The sequence below is a fragment of the Apteryx mantelli genome, chromosome 17 (assembly GCF_036417845.1).
Source record: "Apteryx mantelli isolate bAptMan1 chromosome 17, bAptMan1.hap1, whole genome shotgun sequence".
In the NCBI taxonomy this organism is placed as follows: Eukaryota; Metazoa; Chordata; class Aves; order Apterygiformes; family Apterygidae; genus Apteryx; species Apteryx mantelli.
Genome location: NC_089994.1, coordinates 9,552,181 through 9,571,980, shown reverse-complemented (window position 1 = coordinate 9,571,980; position 19,800 = coordinate 9,552,181). Strand labels below are relative to the sequence as shown.

Sequence of the window (19,800 nt, the reverse complement as noted above, 5' to 3'; positions counted from 1 at the left end):
GCACACTGATGCAGCTGAGCTGGAAACAGCTATCCCATGGGGGACTGAAGCAGAAAGTAGCTTAGAAAGATATTTATTAAAACCACAGGCACAGAATACATCACCCAGACGCAATGAATAGGGGAACAACACGCGCAGCCAAGAAGTCTAGCTTCTGTTTTTTTGTCTGACGCGCTGGCAGGACAGCCCAGCACACTGAGCAGCCCCCGTGCCCCGCTCGTCCCCCTGCGCTGCCCGGCGAGGCTGCTTTCTCCTGCTTTGCACCTACCACGAGGCTCCCTGGACTCCCACCCCACTGCCGCGGCGGCCTGTGGGCCGCGCTCCTCCGGGGATACCTCCATCCCCAGCAGGAGAGAGGGAAGCATGGACACTGCTACAGGAGAGGGAGAGGGGAAGTGGTCATATACTATAACAATACTATACAAATATATTCAATATTAAGTATTATATTAAATATGTATATATACCTACATAAAAGTGAGAAGGGCAACAGAGCTTCTAGACTCACCTGCTACAGAGCTTGGAAGTGAACCTGTTATTCCCGTGTCTCAGTGCTCATCCCTTTGCTGCCAGCAAATATCTGTGAAAAGAAAAAGCTGACAAGAAAATGCATGTCTGCCCATTCTAGTGACACGTGCAGCTAGAAAGGACACTTTTCCATTACTCCCAGTTACCCAGTGCAGGCAGGAGAGGGTTGTAGGTCTGTGCTGGAATCCAAAAATCACACCCCGACCCCATCGGGGAGTGATATCATTGCACAAGATGATTTTTTTTTTCTTTTAAAGTATGAGTTAAAACATAGTTGTGCCAAGTTAAAAATTAGATTAAAAATATTAAGGTTATAAAGTCAAACACTGAAAAATGAGTACATGAGTGAATTAAGAACGTTCCACCTTCCAGCAGCCACTTGAACTCAGAACACCAGGCCAGGCTCCCCTGCCACGCTGCTCTCAGCCGGCAGAAAGGGCGCGACATCGTTACCCCAGTGCCACGAGGCTGCAGCCTCGCGCGCTGCTTGGCCTCCATCAGTTCAGGCTGTGCTAATCCGGAAACGGGCCACAGACAGCAGCGCAGCGTCTTGCATGCATCAGATGGTAGAGGTTCTCTGCAGGACGGTTTTAGGAGAAGTGTCATATACCACTGAGACTGTGGTTAGGGGTTGCAAAGCAGTGGAAAGAAAAGAACGGAAAGATTATTTTCTGCTTAGCTTGTCCTACTTTTGCAGGGCTTGAGGAGGAGATGAGAGAACCCACAGATCCAGATTTGTACTCGTGGCTACTTTAATGGGGGAGGCGGGGGGAAGAGAGAAGGAGGACTAAAAAGCCTTTGCAGATATTACCTTTGAAGAAATAAAATCAGCACAAGAAGTTAACTCTTTGAGCAGAAACAAAGAGAAAAGAGACCAGCAGATGCACAGACAAGCATTGACTTCAGTGGAGCTGCAAGGCTGAATCTGGCTTGGATCCTGTGAAGTACTTTCAAAGCAGGAGCATACTGCATACAAATGAGTGCTAAATAATTCGCATCATTAAGAGAGCTCTGAGCGGCTCATCTGGACTTTGAAAAAAGCTAAAGCAAATGTACAGCGTTTGAATGCCATTAGGGACAGTCATTAACAAGCATTAAGACATCCACTGAATCGACACTTAGCACTGTACTGAGAGACCCAACCTCCTTTCCTTTTTCTTTTTTAATTGATTTGTGAAATCTCTTATACACAAGCTTTTGAGTGCCACAGAGTTCAGCAATTCACGGAGGATTACCCATTACCGAACTACACAATTACTTCTTATCTATATTGCATCTTTTAATTTAGGCTTTCAGAAACTTATTCCCATTTGTTTGGTGTAGGTACCATAGACAATTTAAACACCACTATATATCACAAAAACAAGGACACAGAGAGATAAATGGGTTTATCCAGAATGACACAGAAGGACGTAGTATAACAGAAACAGGCTAAAGGGTCTGCATGCCCCGTTTCGTGGTTTAACCATTTAACTGAATTAGCGCTAAGCGCTGCCGGTGTAGGCCTAGGATAGACTATGGCCTCATACCATATTTCAAATGCATGAAAACATGTTTCAGAAGTAGCTGAGACACTACGGAACAGGTCAGGTGAAGAAAGCAAGTTGTGCAAAGAACCAAAGGTGCAATGTAGTTTAATATGGATGAAGGCATTCGCCCGCCAGAGCTGAAGGAGTTGACGAGTGAAGGAATACTAAAAGCTTAATGTGTGCAGCAAAGTGCACAGGGGGAGGCAGGGGCAGCGACAGCCTACAAGCACTTGAAGGGAAGCTGGAAGGAATCTTAAACGAAGGCAGAAATCATTCTGCGTGACTCAGAATATTGGTATTCACAAAGAGAATTGAGAACAGGCAAAAATAAATAAAGCTGAAAGCAAAACCCAAAGGCCAAACCCCTCTCAATAGCCAGCAACACTGATACAATCTGAGCAGCCAAACAACAGGTCCTTGTGAAAACCTCTCCCTGCTGCTTCCTGTGCGCCAGCCTCCGTGCAGCCGGCGACGGCTGCTGCAGGCGGCAGCTTTGCCGCAGCCCTTGTGCTGCCGCCTTTCGCCCCGCGCGGGGCGGCCCCGGTGGTCTCTGCCGCACCCCGGCCCCCCTGCGGCATCTCGGCTCGGGCGTGGTGCAACTTCACAGGCTTCCCTTGAGCCCCGAGAAGCTCAGCTCCGCTTTCGTTAGCTGCCAGCTTTTGTACGCGCCGCAGGCACACGCATGGGTCACCAACAGATTCCAGGTCCCAGCGGTTTTATTTATGAGCGGATTCAGGTTAGCCAGCTTCCAGATCCTGCTGCCACCACCCTGAAATATATCCAGGCAGCATTTAGCTAAAAACTGAAGTCCTACAAGTTTTGAAATGAAGACTGAAAAACAGATTAGTCTCCATTCTTGATATGATACAAATATGATTTTTTTTTTGGCCTTTGTTCAGGTTTTTTTTTGTTGTTTGTTTTTTAATTAAGGAGTAGTCAGAAGTTACAGTTATATGCATTGGAATAAAACTGAGATCAGTAAGACTGAAGAGCAGGAAAGACTTCCTGACGGGGAGATCTATTAGTCAACGGAGCAGTCTCCCAAAGGAGGCGATGGGAGGACAAGAAGTGCTTTAGCAGAGCCAGTATTAAGTGCTGCCGGTGATGCAGCCAGCTCCTTGAGGATTGCCATGGGACACTGCCTTCAGCACGCAGGATGCCTGCCATTAGCCTGCTAATGCACATCCTGACTTGGCCTATTACTATTTGGAAACAGCTCATTGACTTAAAATTTCATTAACAAGAAAATATCAGAAGACAATTTTCAGAGGGTGGGGACAGGCCTTTGCAACATATCTCCCATTACAGAAGGTGATTAGTAGTAAGGGGGGGAGAGACAGTTTCAGTGTTCGTATTAAGGAAAGATTAATGAAAATATCTTAAACTATTTCAAAGTAAGATACTGAACTGCTTGAGTCCCCACTCTGTCTTCTTTACTCTGCAGAGGCCAGCCATTTGCTAATCTTTTTTAGCATTATCAAAAAACAAAACAAAACAACCCCCCCCCCCCAACAGTCACCAGTTACAAAGGGGGTAAGACCAAGAATACAGATGAGTAACTCCTTCAGCTTGGAAAGCAAACAAACCCAAAACACAAATTGAGATAATGCAAAATACAGTTTTATAAACACTTCCAGGAGGAAGAACATAATGAAAACATCTAGATGAAAGTATTTTTCAAAAGTTTTAATACTGGTCCAAAACCAAGCCCGTGAAACGCTTTCCTCGTAATCCCAGATCAGTATGCAGTTTACTGCACTGTGCAGCAGGAACGTCATTTCAGTGGTTTAACTGGTACGTTCCCAAAACGCTGTGTTTGAACTTTAAATATAACCTTAATACTGAATGGCCAGGGATCTGGTGTTTACTTTAGAAGAATTATAGTATTCTCGGCATTCACCAACACAGGCAACTCCGCTTCAGTTCTACAGTAATGATTTGATATTTCTAACATTTTGAAGAGATGAAAATCCATCCAGGTCATTTGGAAGGGACAGAGAACGGGATTATTTTTAAAAGCAGACTCACCAACGCAACCAAGCCTGACTGCAGTGCCAAATCTGACCTTTGCCTCAGCTGCACGTTTTACTCCTGCGGAAAGGTATGAGACCGCATGGGACTGCGGGACAGAGAGGGGGAGCGGGCAGAGCTGCTCGCGGGCTCCAGTTCTTCCTCCCATCTCCATTCCCTCGGTAGTGCGGGTTCAGCATGGCATCGTGCTAAAGCAGCTGCGCTCCAGGAAGTCTTACGGGAGCCAGCACTAGGGACGTGGTACCTCTAACGACCAGTGACATTTGGGCAGCTAAGTCTGTCAGTGAAAACTCTCGACAGGCGTCCACTCGACCCCGTGCCGGTCACTGTGGCTGGCGGAACAGCTGTGTGGAGTTAGCTGCATCAACAGGCAGCAGCAATCGGCTGCAACACCTCAGATGTCAACGGCCCCGCTCACGTTACCTGAGCCTGTCTGTAACCCAACAATTAGATCCATCATTAGCAGCTTGCCTTAATTATAGCTCAGGACTTCTTCAAGCATAGACTTTGCACAAGATTTTAAATGACTATAATTAAGTATGCAGAAAGCTCCAAGTGTCTTCTATTCCATTGTTAAGATTTTTTGCTTTTTCCCACACTGATGCTGGAACTTGGTTTCGTAAAGGATCTGGTCTTTTATTTTGAAGTTAATGGATTTAACTATGCACACTGTCAAACAAAAATTCTGTGGCTTTGGGGAAAAGATAGAAATTGATTATATCAAGTATGCACATGCAAAATAAAGACTTTGAAACTCTGGTTTAAGGCAAAAACAGACCCCAAACTTAACTGACAAGTCACAACCAGTCTCTAGACTAAAAAGAGAGATATCTCTTATAGCCTGATAAGCATATACAGACAAATATCTTTTATATCTTATATAAAGAGAAACTGTCCAGATCTTGTGATCCTGACTAAGAGATGCGAAAAGGAATATTATTCTAATCCATACTGGTTTAGTCCCCCTCTTTGCATGTATTATTTCTCTCCTGCCTCCCATGTACATGGGTTTTTGCAGGCTCCCCGAATTACTGCCGTTGGCCGTTATCCAACAGAAATCTGGTACTGGACAAGCTGAATCCAGCCTGATGTGGTCTGCTGTTATCTGTGCCAAAACCCTCAGTTTTAATAAGTTAAAACTACTTGAATGTTAGCCAGTAAAAACAAAACAGTCACTGCAACTTCTTAAAGATCCTGGGTAGGAAGGAAGGTATTATCACGCAAAGAAACTTCTCCCAGTCAGATTTCCAGTGGCTAACTACAAGGTGGAAATGTCACAAAAATGACACAGGATGCAGAGGATTTTTTTGAACCATTTGTGGCAATGGGTAACATCAAATTCTTTTCCAACTGCCTTGTGTTTTGTTTTGGCAAAAGGAAGGAGGGAGCCCTCTAGGGGTGGAAGCACAAAGCCCTAAAGGAATATTCGGACACCTGCAGAACAATTCCTTCTCCATACCCGAGACCCCCCTGCCTTACCTTGAGGCAGGAGTAGCTTCCACTGTCATTTGTGAGAGCTCAGAAGACATTGGTTAACCCAGGAAAATCACCCTGGGTAGATGAAAGTCACAGGTTGTTTCCTCGAAGTGCTTACTCTGCAGGCTAGAGTATGATTCAGGAAATAAGTCTTTTTTTCCCTTACTGTTTGTGTAATCTTTTTCTAGAGAAAATTAGAATATCACCAAACTTCAGACCCAGGTACTGTAGCTAGCCTGCTCCACCACAGCATATTTTTTCTTTTAGGCTATGCAAAAGACTTGATTTTGCCTCACTATATGCCTCAAGCACACAGTGAACTCTAAAGTGAACAGGTTTATGTTTGTCAAGGCATGTTCAAAATATTTCTTTCCAAGAACTGCTTCATTTGAAGGCTATATAACAGCTGCACCATTTAAACATTTAAATAATATTCACTCATTCTCATGAGAGCTTAAGATTCTTTCCAAACAGCTTGACATAACAACATGGGAATGTGGCAAACCCAAGCTTCAAAACGTTTCAACCCTAGTTAAAAACAAAACAAACAAACAAAAAAACCAAGCAAATATCAGAAAGCATGTAGCAAGTTATTAAGAACCAGCCATAGTACATCAGGTAATATGTTTTGTAAGATACCCAAAACAGAAAAGGTCAAGATCAACTTATCACATCAAAAAACAGATTATAGAAGGGATGTTGACCTTGGACATTAGCATAGCTGCATACGCAGAACTGTGCATTATCAGTTTGGTGAAATGGGTAGTTAATACCCATTACAGTCTCTACGGATCATTTACAAGTGACTTCACACATGGCATATCCAAAATGATATTTGATTTCTTAAAAAAAAAAGAATAGAGACAGTAACATGAAAGCCTGCAATGTACACCAGCCCCCCCAAATTACAGTCTTGTTCTAGATGCAGACCATGTTTTACCTGGCCCTCGCCAGAGTAGAGACACGAAGTCTCCTGCATTTCTGTGGAAGAGCCCGTATTTCTTACAGCTCTCATCTCCGATGAGGCACTTCTGGTCACTCCGTTTCCCAGCTGTAGGGGATGGGCATTTCCAGATTGATCTGGTAGAGCTGGAGAATTAATTTCTGCTTAGCAACCCCCAGTACAATTTCCCAGAGAATCTGGATGAAACCAGCTAACACTAGTCAGGGTCAACTGAGCAACTGTACGGGAATTAAACAGCCCTCATTCGTTTTGTGAGTCTAATTCAGGCTCAACCAGGAACATCTGCCTCAGCACCACTGTGATTTCACTACTTTCTACTGCTGAGAAATGAGTGGCAGCGGATTCTACTGCACATCATCTGCAAAGAAACCCAGACCAAATGGGGAAGGGTAAGCAGGACACACGGATTTGTTATTGCTTGGTCAAACAATTAAGTGTGGTGGATAACGCTAGTGTCATTGAACCATTTGCTTAGATACACTGAACCTCATCAATGGCATCTAAATTTAGCTTCATGTACCTTTAAAACAAAGTTTTGTATTAATTTTGATGGGCTTATTAATTGCTTATTGCTCAAATCCACCAGCAGAGAACTGCAGATGACCAACATCACTGAGCAGAAGGTAGGCCATGAGCCCCATTTTGAACACACAGTCCGTTGGCAATCCAATAGATGAGAAAGAAAACATTCACAGGTAGGATGGCACAGCCAGAAAGAATCAGCAATGTCTGGACTTCTCTTCCTGCTAACCAAAAGGGGACAGTAAAACCAAAGCCAGGCACCAGAAAGGAGAAACAATAGTAAGGCCCAGTTCTGTTCTCTTCAAACATCACATAACTGCAGCTGGAGTGGACTCAGATCAGTAGGACACAGATACACTCTTTTAGAAAGTGGCAAAGATACCTACAACATACTGGAGTGATTCTGTTCAGCTCTGTGCTGCTTCAAAGAGTAGCTGTAGCTGTCTTTGGACTGTGGAATTACCTGGATGATGGATTCCAGTAGTTGCTCATAAAACAGCAGCAGCAGTTAGCTGTTGCTTATGCTCCCTGGTGAGCTAAGTAAATTACAGATTAGGAAACTGCTGCTAAAGGTAGTCAAGCAAATTCTAAACCTATGCTTTTTTGAGAATTTGCTGGTTTCCTGGGGATTAATACAAGTGAATTTTCACATTGGGAATTCTTACTTCTTTGAAACATTCAGAGCTATGAAATGGAAGATATTTTCAAGACATTTAAGGTCCGATCTGAAGTAGGTTCAAGTATGCCCATAGCATCTCCAGCAAAATCTATCTCATGATTGATTGCAGTTATTTTTATATTCCAAGAATTATCTTTACCCCTTCTCCCTTATCTGCTTCCCTCTGCTGCAGCATCTTGGACTCTCACTAGACTTTTATTTTCATGTTCACTGGGATAGACATAGTACAGGCACAATAACAAACTCTTTCAGCAATTGCCAACTATCCTTTACCCTTCAGGCTTGCTTCCTAAAAAGACTGCATACCTCAGATCCCCAAGACTGCTAAGGCTTGCTTCTTGAGGTACATTATCTCTGTCCTGCTGCCCTTACATCCTCCTTTCTTGATGATATCGGTACCAGCATTTCAGAAACAATCACAAAGATTAGCTAATTTCCTAAGCCACCCTTGTATTTTGAAATTTGCAATCTTTCTCAAAACTTCCTCTATGCTCTGTAGAGAGTTAACCCTAATGTACCCCAAAAATTTACAGTCTGTCCTGCACATTGCTTCTTCAGCAAATATGCAAGTTACCAACAAATTCTTCTCACTATCTCTGCTGAAACAGGGATTTTCAGATCATTACCCCATTATTGGAAGACATTAGGCAGCAAGTCAACCTTATCCTGCAGTAGTATTGTCGTTAGCTGCTAAAGAGAATCAAAGAAAACTTAGATCAGATGAATGAATTAGAACAAAAGTACACAGGCCATTTCTAAGATGGCTTTAGTAACACAATCTCTTCAAGATGCTCTGTGATCCAAGGATTGTTTCCTTCTAATGCTTTCCAGAAGTGCCTCTTTTTCCAGAAAGGTCCTATGGAAGAAAGCAAGGTTTGGTGACACTCACCAGTATGGCAGGGTAACCCCACAAAGATGTGTGCCATATGGCTCAGCTACTTGAAGGACTAAAATGAAAAGAAACAAACAATGCTCCAAATCACTACGCTTTATTAATACTTCAAAAAACATCAGATCCTACATTGGAGAGCTCTTATCCCCACTTGTTTCCAATCATTGCTTTGAAACATTTCTTGCAATATGCAAATAGATACATGAGGCACTGTGTGAATACAAAAGTGACAATACAAAAAAATTCAACAATTAAACCTCATGCAATACATTATATATATATATTTATATATATAAATATATATATAAAATACAGTAATGTAGCAAAATACACACAAGCACTATTAGAACAATCCACATAAACGAACATACAATATGCATAGCATGTAATGATCACTAACAACAGGTTTTTGATTTGTGCACTAAACCAGTCAAGCTTGAATAAGAAGAGTTTTAAGGAACTAGATAACTGGTTAAGCCACAGCTTACAAAACCTGCTGTAACACAGCTTTTCTGCTCAAGGTCACAAGTGCAGATTAACATACAAAATAAATAAGGACTAGGATTCCACAACACTTGGCTAACAGCTCCTATTTCAAAGTCACTGGCCCTCTTACTTTCATTCAAGGTTCATTAGCCAACACAGTGGCAAGAAATGTGCCTAAAGCAACAGTTCCGCTCTTGGACTATTTTAATACTGATAAGAACACATATTTTTAAGTCAGCAGGAATAGTTACAAAAGTCTAATTTACCACTAAATAAGTACAGGATTGAAGTTCTCATACAGACCAGACACTGCAGAATTACGTTAGCTGAAAGGTTGATTAGCCACACAGTATGCTACAGTTACCAACCTGTCTGTTCAGTCGACTAGGGCAGGAAAGAACTGAGGAGGTAAAGGAAGTTGGAAAGTGGGTTGGGTCGTCCCCCCCCCCCCCCCCCGAAACAGTGCAAATGGTTAAAAATACAATTCTGCTGGAACAAAAGGATACAGAGACAAGAAAATTTCTCAAGTCCTGTAGTCAGGATAAGAGAGCTCCTGTTTCCTGGAGCAAGCATAAGTATTCCTATCTAATAACATGCAAATAACAGGATTTTCTTCCTGCACATCCAATACTGGTCAGTGTCAAAAAGACACCAGTTGTAGTCTTGCATCTTCCTAGCTGACATGGTACTTTCTACACTCGTGGAGTTGCAGACCTCCAAGAATCATACCACACTCATTACAAACACACATAAAATAAAAATTATAAAAAGGCAACTACAGTGACTTAACAGCCAATGGAATTTAATGTCTATGAAGTAGCATTTTTTTTTTGGCTGGCACATACAAGGTAGAAGAAAAAGGAGACTGGGAAGAGAATAAGGAGGAGTTAGAGCAGGACTGATTTTCAGAAGAGGAAATAAGAAAAGCTATATGCTTTTTGCATAAATTTTTAACCCCCAACAAAACAAACATCTAGCTATTATTAAAAATATGAAAATTTTCAAACCCACAAAAGAAAAAAATGACAGCAGCATTAATCATACCATATTAAGCAGAATGCCTTTTAACAGAGTTAGGAAACAGCAATACAGAAGAGAAGCCACAGTATCTAATTGCCCTGAGAAGCCCCCCATAAGATCCCTCTAGTTTCCTAGCTGTTATCTCTATCCTTAGATATCCAAAAGGAACCATCATTCTTTAGGGAAAAGGATAAATACCTCCCCTCCAGGCAGCAATGTCAAATGTTCCAGTTCCATTTGCCATAGGGACAAACCTTTCACATGCCTACTGTACTGCCATCTAAACGATAACAAACTTCATAAAGTGATCCACTAGAACAGGAAAGACTGATGTTCTTGTGCACGGTGATCCAGAGCCATTTAAATCATTAATAAGGTCAGTACTTGCTATATTAATATCTCCTGGGAATTTGTAATCAGGCTTAACAGTTGAGAGAAAATTCAATAACCATAATCTAACTAGAATAGTCACAAAACACAGACACATTCAGCTCCTCAGCAAGTTAAATATATCTTCTCCAGACTAAAAAGGGCATATCAGCAAAAAGACATGAAACCTCAGCTAAAAGGCGTTTGTTAACAAAATAAAGCAGACATTACAAAGCAGACAAATTCATTTGCTTGAAATAGTGGTTTTAAGTTGACATTGCACTGCCAACTCTTTCAGGTTGCATTTTTTATTCCATTGTTTGCATTCCAAGAAGCTTGAAAACATTTCTTTCCCTATCGATTTTACCCTCTTCTGTTTGACAAAAGCTGCATCTTGCTAAATTTTCTAGGCTGCCAACACAGCTGTCTTTTGTTTATTTTTGTGTGCACCAGCAGCAGCATGCACAGATTGGAAAACCCACACATTAAATTGGCAACATGAAATGGCCTGGGGGAGGCCTTGTGCGCTTGCAGGTGCTGGTGGGTCACAGCAGGGTAAAGGTTTAAATGATTCTCTAAGATTTTGGTTTCCAATTCTATTCAGTGAGATAAAGTTCTCAAAGGCCTATTAGGTCATTTTAAGGCAGTATGTTAAGAAGCGTCTCTGACGGATACCCGTTCAGATCCACTCCCTCACGTCTCCATTTGAATACTTTTCAGCTGACATGACTGAAATCAATAGAAATAGCTTTAGCTACAGTAGAATCCAACAAATATATTAAAAACAACCAAACATATGCGGGAAGCGGCTGGCTTAGCCCTTAGAGCTGTCTATACTACAAAACAAAAACTCAGCAGGGCTGGCTGTTTTAGTGGCTACATTTAGGAAAGCAGGGAGGACTATGCTCGTGTTTTCTGTGCTGTCAGTTTTAAAGGTTATGACTAGTTTGGCAGAAAACTGATCATCTTTAGCATAAATATTCAAATGGTAACAGATGTGCTATAAAAATACGTTTAGAGAGAATACATAACTTAGCATAGATTAGGAAGTTTTGCAGTCATTTGAAAACTCCTTTTTCTCCCTCTCCCACCCTTCCTGAAAGAGATTTTGTCCATCAAGAGTTGTTTGCTCCCGAAAAAGGGGATTGGGACCAGTACTTCCTAGCAGGACTTTACTTGACAGCACAGGCCCAATCCTGAAAGGGACAGCTATGCAGTAATAGCATAGAACTAAGAAGGGAAATTTAATTCAGGCTTAACTGGAGCTAAATTACATATGAATCATCTGCAATATGCTGTGTTGTGGCTAACATTCCCCCCACCTTCTCCCTAAAGCATTTGCTTGATACTTCAGTACTGTAAGAATAGAAATATGCCATGTCTTAAGTACCACAAGAATCAGAGTAACCTAACCAACAAAATCTCACCTATGCATGGTAGAGTTGCAGTCTTAATTTAAAGTTTAAGAAGCTCAACCAACTCCAATGACTCCTTTACATACTGACAGCATTTGCTGGTTCCTTAAAAGCTAAGGCCTTTTGGGCAATACCACTTAGAAATACCTGCTTTCTCAGGCACCTCTTTTGGAAGCACCTTTTTGTTTGTTTTTAAAGGATTTCTGGGAGTCATGTTTCAACCCCAAACAGCTTCTTTCCCTTAAACTATCAAATGAAAATGGGTTTTCTAATGCAGACAACTTATTCACTTATTAACAGAATTCAGAAAACAAGAGCAAGAACTTTTCCAAACAGTCAACCTCCCCCCCCCAAAAAAAAACAACAACCCCCCCCCACACACACACCCTGGAAATTTTAGTGGCTCTTCATGACAGAAAGCTAACAGCACTGGAAATGCTTTTAAAAAGAGCAATATCTCATCTGACTTTGAATTCAGATAAGTGTCTATTAAATGCTATTAAAGTCATCACTGTGATTAACACTATTCAACTGCCAACTCTGCTGTAACCACTCTGTGCCCAATTACTCATCCTATGAGAGCTCACTAGCAGTATCAGTTCATTAACATGCTTCACACCCTCTACTCACAGCAGCAGTTGCACAGTGACCAATAACTGCATATACTGAATGTTTCCTCTTAGCGCTACCTTATACACAGCATGTTGAGAAAAATCCATTTAGTAGCATTAACATTCAAGACTGAGGAATCACAGAAAGTCCCCTATGGTGCTGGAGCATTTTGATTCCATCCCTAGTTGCTTGAAGACAGAGTTACCACATCTGAGTTTTGCTTTTAACAGGTGTGTTTCTAATCCTTTCAAGCATTGGTATTTCACTCTATGGAACTGACATTTGTAGCTCTATTTTCCAGCCCACTTCCTTTTTAAAATAGGCATTAATAATACTTAAATGCATTCCTGTCTCTCTCTTTCACTCCTCCATCACTTAGAGGGTGGATTTTACTTAATTTTCCTCTTTCTAAAAAATTTCCTGCCTTTCTATCCTCTGTAAAGTGTTATCAAAAAAAAAAAAAAAAAAAAAGCACCACAGGTAATTTGTAAAATTTTAATCTTTTCAATGTTAGACCCAAAAGACTTGACTGTTTTAGGTATACTTCTTTGTAGGAGAGCAAGAGGCAGGGAAGGAAAAGGTAGAAGAATGAATTACCCCTATCGAAAGGCGATGTTGTGTACCCACTAAGCAAAAAAAAAAAAAAAAAAAAAGTTTTCAATCAAGCACAAGGTAAGAATTTCAATGTGGTGTTTCAGATGCAGGCTCCTTTAAGGAGCAATTTTTCTGAAGCTGGATGCCAAAATGCAGGCAAGGGCATCCATTTGAGGTCTAGGAAAAATCTGAAATTACTTTAATTTTTCATTGAACATTTGTCAGATAGCTTTTATGGTTTCAAAGATTTTGGCTAGACACAAGAATTGTTTTTGTTGCAAGCTCAAAGTAACATATCCATCAGAAAGAAAATGAGGAGACAGACAAATTAGTCAATACCTTACATTGACTGAAAAGCATTAATGTTTTAGATGACACCAGGAAGGTCCAGAGATGTGGGGTCATTCTCTCACCAAAATTACATACTAGTTGTAGAGTGCTGAAACCAAGGGAAAGGAAAACAAACAAAACCCCCCAAAACAGAAAACACCACACTTGAAACCCAAGGAGTTTGAAGAGGAAAGACGGGGAAAACTAATGCAGCAGATTAGTACTTTAAATCCAAAACATAGCACCATTCCAGCTTTTGGACTATTTAGTTCAACTTCATAATCTTCTGCTAGAGCTCCTACCTCTCTCCCCCCACCACCTATACTGGTGACAACTGCTGTAACAGCATTATGCATTATAGCTGCTGACTTCTAAAAGTGGTATCAAAGTCACAAGTGAAACAAAAGTTGAAGGTCGTTATGCCATCCCAAGGATAAGACCACTTTTATGACCGTTTTCAATAGAATTTTAAAAACATTCTTCCAAAAATCCATAGTTGCACTTTGTTATACTCACATTACCGATTTACGTCAAGTTGAAATTTTTTTCATTAAAAAAAGTCCATAGTTTTTCATCAGACTGTCCAGAATAGGTCAGATGTGTCCCAAACCAATTTTTCTCCCCAAATAGTATGTGAAATCAAGTTGTACTCTAAATGATACATTATGACTTATTTAGTCCAGACAGGATACAAACTGCCATTTCTTGACCACATTAAACCTCCTACAGACCTGACTGGAATTTCTAAAGCTAGTAAGAAGCCTCTGAAAATTAGAGAAACACTTTCTCTCCTCCCCTCCTCCCCCCAAAATCTCTATTCGTTCCCAAGGACTATTTCTATCCCTTTAGATCTCAGGGAAAACATCCATATAAAGGAACAGCTTCTCAGAATGCAGAATTTCTTCTCTAAAGCGTAGTTCAAGAATTATTTAAGTTTTTGATTACCACAGACAGCTCTCTAAATGTGCATTTCACACATAACTCCCTCCCGCCCCCCCAAATCTTATTCATTTCAAACGTGATGGGATATTCTCACATGGCTGTAAGCGCACATTGTAAGGCTTGGATTTTCTCCATCTGCCCCAAAAGGTTGGAATAGAAGGATCATTACAGAGAGCTTGGCCTGTTCAGTTCCATCCATGTTTCAGAAAATTGGCAAAGTTTCAGAAATGAAACCATACTCCGAGCTTACCAACATTTCACAGCTCCCCTCAGGAATACAGTAGCTTCTCCCTCACCCCTGATAACAATAAACTTCAGAGAGCCGTGAAGTCAGACAATTCTGTGTGACTCTTACTATATTATTAATATTGAGACCTCTATTTCCAAGAGGCCAAGAGGCACTAGCAGCCATCAGAATTCAGCATGGCACCGAGTATCTCAGTTAGAAACCGCAGAGACGCGAGGCAGGAGGCCCAAAGGGATTGCTACGCCAGTCTGAAGGCTTCCTTAGCTGAAGGAGATTCAGTACAAAAATTAACACCCACGCTATCAGGTTGCTGTCACAGCAAGCTTTCCCCACATATTTTAGGGCAGCAAAAGATACAGTGGGAAAGTGGTTACAACATTTGCAATGGAAAAGCTACTGTATTTCCGCAGCAAAACAAAGTCTGTCCCAGGTGCTACATAATGAGAGGGCAGCTCACTGCAGAGTTACTATGTTAAACTGCACAATTGTCCATAGTAATTGGGCAAAAGGCTCGAGTCGCCCAGGTGACTTCACTCTCCTACACTAGCTGACACTTCAGAGACAGCAGGGACACGAACAGCACTGCTCTGCTCCGCCTTTGCTTAGTCGTCTCAACTCTTCTACCTAAGCTTCCTCCTAAACAACACGAATTTTCAACACGTTTGAAACAGGACTGACGTATTGCAATGTCGTGCTTCTCCAGAAGGCGTACAGTCTTACCACCAGATGTAAAGCACTTCTTGTTTAGGTACAGAAATTACTAATACATTTGCCACTGAGCATTCAGATCTTGTTGAGATTCCTGCTAGACAGGCAGCAAGGCAGGATAAAACACAACCAGTGGCTCTAACACGTAATGGACGTAACACTTGCACAACAACATACATGTTCATTAAAATTCTTTCATCCTTTCCTTAGCTTCACATCTCCTTAAAAAGTTATTTGAACCCCAAAAGTTGATGACGTATGGCCAACATTAAGCATCTATTAAAATTTCAAATTTTAATAGATGTTTAATCTATTAAGATCAAAATTCTGTTACTAGACAGTTTTAAGTTTGTGTTATTAAATTTTCTTGTGAAGGTCAGAAGACTATTTGCTTTTAAATGAAAGTCATGATGAAGCAGCTAGTTGCTTTATGATTAACTAACTAGAGATTTTTGCATGGGGGGGGGGAAAATCACAGTAAGTATTGTGAAGCTTTTACTACAAGCCACAAGATTTGGCAACACTGAATGAGATGTTTTCCTGAAACCCAGCTCCCACTAAATCATTCACAAAAACGAAACAGTTAAGTGCATTAGACATTAATATTAATGAAATTAAAAAAAAAAAATCACATTATAAAGTGGCTCACCAGAATACGATAGGAAGCCAGCAATCTCTATCCTTGGGTGAAATATTTAAGGCACTTGAGGGTAGTCAGTTTTTAAAAACAGATAAAAGACATAGCCACTTTAAAATTCTAATTTAAATAAAAAACACAACAAAATAAAATAACACTGCAAAAAATCCTCCGACTGTAAAGTTCAGTAAATAAACAAATAAACCCTTAAAATAAAAATAAAATATTCACTTGTTATAGTACACATAAAAATATGGCAGAAATAGAACATGTTACTGGTAGAGCATACACAACTTGTAACGGACCTCTTTCAAACATATCAATAAGTGTCCTTTCTTTCCAGGTTGCCAGATAGCCAAAAAAGCATGTTTGCTAGGGAAGAATAATCCAGTGCAGTTAAATATTGGATTCCAGTTTATAAACTAGAGCATCCCAGAGAGCAGCTGATTTTGTATTATTTTTGCTGGGGACATTTCTGGATAGCTTTCTTGCTCTTTCTCTGGAGCATTCAGCTTCATCTTCCCCTCCTCATACACACAGAATTTAACCTCTTTGTTTGAAGAAAGAGGTCACAGCATTCTCTTAATATCATCTTTGGTACAAAACAAAAGTAACTAACACAACGCATGGGCTGCTACTTCTGGTCACCCAGTTCTCTGGCACACCAAGCCTGTTCCTACAGGCCACACACAGCAACAAGCTTCTCTTTGATGGTACAGCTTCTCTCCTCCCAATCCCCAAAGTAACATCAAAATTAAATATAACATACAGCATTCTTTTTAAGCGCTAATTTAAAGTTTCACTCAGAATTCACAAACAAGCATTCTCACCCATTAGCTTATATATATTATGGTTTCTTACCACTTCCAGGGCAGATGGACATGACCAGCAGCCCTGGACACACTTTAGAATCGGTTCCCAGAGAAGAAATAGCTGCACAAGTCTGCAAGCCCACTCAGCAGTTTTTGAAGGGAGGAGAAGAAAAGACAAGTGGGAACTCAGTAAAAGGAGGCTTGTTTTTTTGCTAAATGTTTGTCCATTTGTCATTTTATGTTTTGCCTATTATATTAGAGGCTTCTTCAGTGGAAAGCAATTCCTTAAGTTAACTTATTTCAATGTTCTGGATTAAACAGATTCTGTCACTGGTGTGGCTGCTGCCTCACAGCTGAGGAAGTTAAAGGCTGAGCTCTGAGCATCCTCACCAGCCCCAAGGCTCTTAGGGTCTCTGAGACAGTCTGCCAAGATGTCCTGAGGGTCTCTCAAGAAGACCACTAAAACAGTGATGTTATCACTGGATCCATTTTCCTTTGCAGCAGCCACTAGTCTTTCCGCTGCCTTGAGACCCACTCCTTTGGTTTGCATTAAATGATCTAGGACCAAGTCTACAACCTCATATGGTTTGATAGCATCAAAGAATCCATCGCAGGCTAGGAGCAAGTAATCTTCAGAACCAGTCAGCTCAAATGAATCTCCATCTGCATCACCAGAGATGTAGGGTTTCTGATACAGGTCACCTGAAACAGAAATCAGAAAGGCTTTATTACTTCAAATGTAGGCAGTTACTTCCTTAACAACCAATTGCTTTTACTGCCCTCCAGAACAACCAGATCATATTCCAGAGATACCTGATGCAGGACAAAAGCAGTTAAAAGCTACAGGATAAGCTTGGAAAGTCTTTGTTTCTTTGAGAGCTCTTGGGAGCTACCAAAATCCAGTGGGTTTGTAAGGAGCTCATGCTTTCCTAGCTTTGCAGGGAAACTAATAAAATTCTTTCCAAGTTTCTTCTCCCTGAAATATATCTGTGAAGGAGATATTCAGGCCTTCATTTGCAAGTGTGCCTCTTATACAGCCTTCAAAATGCTATGAAAAGATTTTTCTTAGCTATCGCAATATACAGCATAATGCTGTAAGAATCTGCTCACATGCTTAGTTCGGTTTCATAAGGACTCCTCAAACACAGGTTACTATTGATCCAAAGTAGTATTATATGGATTTATACAAACTTATTTCTGTTCACACATTACAGTTCTTGCACAGGGTTTTTTCTCCTTTTGCCCCAATTGGTGAGTAGCAAAGAAAGCTCTTTCCATAAGAGAAATACTACAACTAACATGTCGTACTTCGCTGGATATGTGTAATTTGAAGGAGGATGCTACAATCTGATTTCTCATTTATGAGAAGCAATGGACTTAGAAGAATAAAACAATTAGGACTGTCACGGCTAGAATGTAAAAATAAAACAATATTCTATACTTATAGCAAAGGCAGTAAGATTATGTAAGCTATGGAAAAATAATACAGCTGTCAGCTAGCCTTATGGCAAAGACAGTAAGAGTGGCTTGCTACTTGGTCCATGCTGAGCAAAATGTCATTTACAGTAAATATACAATTTCAGGTTGTGTGTTTTAATCAAATTAAATCTGAACTGTACTATTTCTGATGGTTTAACTTACCAATTGCTCTGGAAACAGCCAAGGTACCATTAACCCTCCAACAGTCCATGTAGGTTACACAGCCACCCAGAGCCTCAATACGGGCTTTCTCATCCTAAAATACAGCAGAATACAGTTTTTATGTCAAAAGCCTACTCATGACTTACTGACCTTGTTGTTACCCAGTTGAAGAGGAAAAAAGACAAACCCCCAAACCATGTGCAACTTTCACTCCTGTATGTATAGAACAAATACCACAACCACAAAAGCATATCAGAATCCAGTTCAGAAACGGGCACTTACTAAGACTACTGGGAGCAACTCACCTGCTTTGCAACTGTATCACAGCTTGTCCACAAAGAAAGCAGAATTCTTAACTCCCTGTATCACCATGTCCATTTCTGTACACATGAGCGCCTCTCCTCCCACTTCTTCCCATCCCATATAGCAATTGGGTAAATATTTATATATTTGGAATAAGAGACAGGATAGCTAAACTACATAACACTGAAATGTGGTATTTGCAATGATACTCTTTTAACTACTTTAGTTATTCATGCTGTTGAGACAAAGGGAAGCTATCTAAAATTGCTGGATCCCTACCACGTTCCATGTAATAAAATACCTAGCTTTTTAAAATATGTAAGAAATGCAAGATGCTTTAAGCTAGTTATGCTAATAGATTAAAATTAGCTTTTAGATGACATTATAGCACAATGTGAAAGACCTGAGTTACACTAACATTTTAAATAGATACTAATCTCATAAATTAGGAAGCCCATTTATAACAATGGCACTTAAAAATTCACAAATAAAATCCCATAAAAGTCTGCAAACTACTACTTGTTTTGAAAAGACAGTCCAAGCAGGAACTGAAGTCAGGCCTACCAGTACTATCAGTATTTTCAGGGGGGCATGAGATGGGAACCACCTTTTCAAAACATAGGAGTGGATGGAAAAAGAGGTTGCCATTCTCTGAATATAAACTAGACAAAATTATGTAAGGTGCAAAACACTTATGAAACCTTGATTCCAAAGACTTTCAAGAGATATTCTGACAGAACTTTTACTCTCACCTCTCTGTAGTGTAACAGTTGAGGAGTGCAAGACTGCTAATGGTTTCCCAGGCCTTAATTTACAGATAGACTTTAACAAACCAACCCTCTATCCCTCCCCCCCCAGAAAAGTCAGGCTTACTTCTCTTTCTGGTTTGTGAGGTTCCATTAAGGTCACAGCTTTTCCCTGCCGCACCAGCATTACCTGCGAGTCCCCAAGCCAGGCTATATGTAACTTGTTCCCTACAATCAAGGCAGATACACCTGTGGTACCGCTCCGCAGCCTCTGCGGAAGAAAACAGGTACGTTAGGTGAATATTCAACAAGCCCTT

The 19,800-nt window shown here is 40.7% G+C and overlaps 1 protein-coding gene across 3 annotated transcripts in view; it reads right to left on the bottom strand.

Annotated features, from left to right (window-relative positions):
• Positions 1 to 542: 542 nt before the first annotated feature.
• PPM1F (protein phosphatase, Mg2+/Mn2+ dependent 1F) overlaps positions 543 to 19,800 on the bottom strand; it is a 36,085-nt gene continuing 16,827 nt past the window's right edge. The window contains exons 5-8 of one of the 3 annotated variants that reach the window (XM_067306944.1): positions 19,611 to 19,754; positions 18,435 to 18,528; positions 16,843 to 17,495; positions 543 to 580 (exon numbers count right to left, since the gene is read on the bottom strand). In XM_067306944.1, coding sequence (XP_067163045.1) covers positions 17,107 to 17,495; positions 18,435 to 18,528; positions 19,611 to 19,754 — 627 coding nt within the window. In that variant the 3' untranslated portion in view covers positions 543 to 580; positions 16,843 to 17,106. Of the gene's footprint in view, positions 581 to 8,702; positions 8,832 to 16,011; positions 16,026 to 16,842; positions 17,496 to 18,434; positions 18,529 to 19,610; positions 19,755 to 19,800 lie in introns of those variants that run through there. The other 2 variants (XM_067306942.1, XM_067306943.1) reach the window with 2 other exon arrangements.